Raw genomic sequence first — 3,893 nt, 5'->3', positions numbered from 1 at the left:
AATGGAAATATTCCCTGATAATGACGTTATCCCCTTCTTGAGAGCACGTGATGGTGCAACCAATTAGGAGGGGACAGCTGGACAATCTGTTATAACTACACATATGGCTAGCTGTCACCTCCAATCAAATCTCGGCACGTGTCCATTCAAGTAGAGAAAAGCATCTTCTAGACATCGACGACTCCACCAATCACATTCCCTTGACCACTGGCTATAAATACCTAACTTAGCATCATGAGGTATTCATTCACTCTCCACATATTATATCAATCACTTTAGTACGTTATCTCTTGAAAGAGTTGTACTTATTCTCACACGAGAGGGTGGTTACGTGACGATCCCCCAACCCTCATCTTGTACTTCCCGTAACGAGCTCACGGTGATTCTGTTTTGCCGGTCATCTTCGTCGGAATTGATTTGGCTCTAGACTTAGTTTAACCTAATTCCAATGTCATAACCCATACCCGTTGGAAATATAGATCTAACCTATACGGGTTTGGATCTGTGTTTCTTCATCCGGTATCACATTTATAACACACTTGACCCAAGTTAACCCATCGGTTAAAAATCGATAATAAAGCAACTGAACTGAACTGATTCGTTGTTAACTCGCATATTAAAGTTACGTTCGATCAATAAATGCAGTTGTATATTTCACAACTAAAGCAAGTTCCAGTGTTTCATATAGGTAAACCAGTTCGGCTTTTTCAACGGAAGTCAAATACAGTTTTGTCCAAGCCAGTCTGATTTGAAATAAGTTTTTGTTTAGGTTTGAAACCACTTCCGTTTTAAAAACGGTTTAGTTGATTCGGATTCAGTTTTAACCGGTTTCAACGGAGGAGTTCTCAAACTGGTTTCTCTCATACTTGGATCTAGAGCAGTTCGGTTCAGATACCTGCATCTCTAGTTCCATATCATTCCTTCCCAGCCCACTAAACTGCTTACATAGTTTATTAAATTGATGATCTATAAAGTAACTCAACTAATTAAATCACTTCTTTTACAAAAATTACATGAAAATGTAACCAAATACATAATCATCACCATCGTCGATCATATCCTCCGATCCTTTGAAAAGTAATCTCTATACATCTTTTGAGATTCTGGATCAAAAAATTTACAACAAAATCTTCACTGTCATCATAAAACCGTCAAGGAAACAGCAGCTGAGCGAAGCTTTACACCATCATTCTCCCATTTAGACTGAGGTGCGCTCACTCCAGCTATAATTGTCTGCAAAATAAACACCACGCGTTTCATTTTATTTCAGAACAATAGTAGATACTCTAACTTCTAATATTATTCTCCTGGAGGTTACAACTTCAACCCATTAACTTATTAATGGGTCGATTCGGTTTGTGCTTTATCTCAAATGAGTTGAAAGATGACAAAAATGCATTTATAACGCACACAACCTACTAAATCATTTTATTCAAGGATATTGATTGTGTTAGAAGAATCAGTGCAGGAAGTAAACATACTTTTCCACTGTTGACTGCAGCTACTAAAGCAGCGTGCTGATCATCGTTCCCAAATTCATAGAAATAGTAAGTCCTGAAAAAAATTAAATCAATTCACAAGTGTCTGAAATACACCTAAAAACTGAATATCTTAATTGAGACGAAAACTGGATTTTCAACCATTCATGTTTTTTAAACATGTAGGTGTTTTTAGTTTAGGCACATTTTCAAAATTTTCAATAATATTCAGTAATAAAGAAGTCCTCAAAAAAACCGGAGATTAAAAAAATGGAGAGTTCTCCAGAACTAAACACACGAGTAGCTTTTTCTTAAAATAACAAAGCCGTTCATATGTTTAGGCATTAGACAATCAAGCTCATTTTCAGTGGATGGGTCACATCAACTAATGAGTCACAACAAAAACATGATAAATGAAAACAAAAAAAAATGAATCATATCTGAAAATAAGGTGCCACAGTGTCGGTAAGGTGGTACCAATGTTTGAAAATAAAGGAACACGTTTTTTGGGTAAAGGATTGGATTATCATACGTTATATTGAGAGAGAAAATTAAAAAAATACAATTTAAAACCGTGATTATTGTGAACAAAAAGCACGCTTAGGTGTCAGTTAGGGAGCATAAAAGCTTGTGGTTCATTTGGTGTGCATGATTATAAACTATGGGACGATATGAATTAAGAATACCTGTAACCTTCCTCTTCCTTGATTTTTATGGCCCGTGCAGAATACAAATCTGTCCCACCTGGAAATAATAAAGAACCATAAACAAACAATTTAAAGATACAAAGTTATATCAATATTTACTAAACTTTAAAGTTACCAGTTTTGCCCGTCAGCAATAACATATAACCCGAATTAACTTATTTTCAAACTAAAAATTACCTGGTACAAAAATCGTCTTTGCTTCCTTCAACGTTCCAAGATCGGAAACATCTTTGGCCTGCAAAAATTACATGATTAATAATCACAAATCCACTGACGGCTTGATGCAGCGTATGCAGTTCTATATAATATGTTAAATAATTTCAAAAAAAAAGTAACTTGTTGCAAGTTTCGAGGTATAGACGGCGAGGAAGTGTTTGACTATACATTAGAATCTTATATTGTAAGTTTGTAACCAATGACAGAAATAGAAGACATTTGCATCCATATGAGTATGATATCAAAATTTCATTAGACACAGATGACAGGTCACAAACCTCTAAAAAAGTGATCTTGAGTTGATTAGAGGGGCGGATTACAACGCTTAAAACTTCGGATCTGTATTAATTGCTAACCAGGTGAGACTGCAGAATGATATAGTAAGACTCACATTTAGTGAAAATCACATAGTGGTATGAAGTGTTTGTTAGTTGACTTGTGTATATTAATGGCAGTTAAGTTTCGAGAAATGCAGACAAGGAAGGAGAGCATACACATAATAGGGCAGAATATGAAAAGATAAATTACCCATCAGGAGTAGCAAAGCGTGCTGCAAATGTCTTTGGTTTAGCTTTATCACCATAAAGAGATAAGCCAGCATTATAATCCTATATAAAAAAATAACATACCATTAATAATTTCCTGTATATAATTGAAAAAGAAAGTAAAGGTAATGAAAAGAAAGAGAGTGAGTGACCTACTTCTGGTTCCATAATATCTTGGAAATCAGGTGGAACCCTGATGGCAAAGCCATCGCCATAGTATCTGAACCATGATTTGGTGCTGGTGATGCCTGAAAGAATGGTCTTGGTAGAAGGAGATGTGGTTTGAGCAATGAGATTTGGAGGATGAACAAGTAGTGGCATGAGGGTGGTGGAAACTGACAGGAATGTTCTTCTGGATGATTGTTCACAAAAAGGGTTTGAGGGGGGTTTAGATTTAGGGAGGTGTGATTGTAAGGTAACACAGAGGATTTTAGCCATGGTAATTAGGGTTTTGTTTAGTTGAGAGGATGATTCATTGTTGGAGATGGAGATGGATATGGTCAAAGAAAGGATAAGAAGCTTACCTGTTGAAACATAATTTCAACTTCATATTCATCGGTGTTTTAAGCTCATTTTTACATAAATTCGAAGAAAAGAAATAAAACATTAGTTTGAAACTCGGAAAAAAAGTTTCATGTCATTAACTATTTTTTATTAAGATACAACTTCTCTAAATTTAAATTTGGGACTGCTAGTGACAATAAATTAAATATATATTATTATCGACCAATACTGTTCAATAGAGATTATTAAAAGGGGTTTACTACATACACCCAAGATTATGATCGATTTTGTCAACAAAAGTCAATACTGGTTTATGAACGGTTTCAGTTCGGGTTGAAACCGGTTTCTTGACCAGGTTACGATCGGTTTCGGTTCGCGTTTTAATCGGTTTCGGTTCGTTTTTGACCGGTTTTTGGCCGGTTTCAGTTCGGTTAACCTGTTTT

At 35.5% G+C, this 3,893-nt stretch overlaps 1 protein-coding gene across 1 annotated transcript; it reads right to left on the bottom strand.

Annotated features, from left to right (window-relative positions):
- Nucleotides 1-978: 978 nt before the first annotated feature.
- Nucleotides 979-3,493, bottom strand: LOC143599205 (uncharacterized). The gene is made up of 7 exons (XM_077077211.1): nt 3,103-3,493; nt 2,930-3,009; nt 2,680-2,740; nt 2,363-2,420; nt 2,165-2,222; nt 1,482-1,554; nt 979-1,233 (listed from the first exon to the last, which is right to left on the bottom strand). Exons 1-7 carry the CDS (start codon nt 3,382-3,384, stop codon nt 1,141-1,143), a joined length of 705 nt encoding a protein of 234 aa, XP_076933326.1. The 5' UTR covers nt 3,385-3,493; the 3' UTR covers nt 979-1,140.
- Between the last annotated feature and the right edge of the window lie 400 nt (nt 3,494-3,893).

This window comes from Bidens hawaiensis, unplaced genomic scaffold, assembly GCF_021521415.1.
Source record: "Bidens hawaiensis isolate Kalapana, Puna unplaced genomic scaffold, B.hawaiensis_p1.1 tig00001920_1, whole genome shotgun sequence".
Classification (NCBI taxonomy): domain Eukaryota; kingdom Viridiplantae; phylum Streptophyta; class Magnoliopsida; order Asterales; family Asteraceae; genus Bidens; species Bidens hawaiensis.
Note: the sequence above shows the minus strand (reverse complement) of the source record. Positions and strands in the feature narration are given on the sequence as shown.

Coding starts and splice junctions, on each gene's coding strand:
- LOC143599205 (XM_077077211.1), bottom strand. CDS start 3,384: ATGGCTAAAATCCTCTGTGTTACCTTACAATCACACCTCCCTAAATCT. Junction 2,223..2,362: donor AAAGACGATTTTTGTACCAG/GTAATTTTTAGT, acceptor TATTATTTCCAG/GTGGGACAGATTTGTATTCT. Junction 1,555..2,164: donor AAGGAAGAGGAAGGTTACAG/GTATTCTTAATT, acceptor AATTTTTTTCAG/GACTTACTATTTCTATGAAT.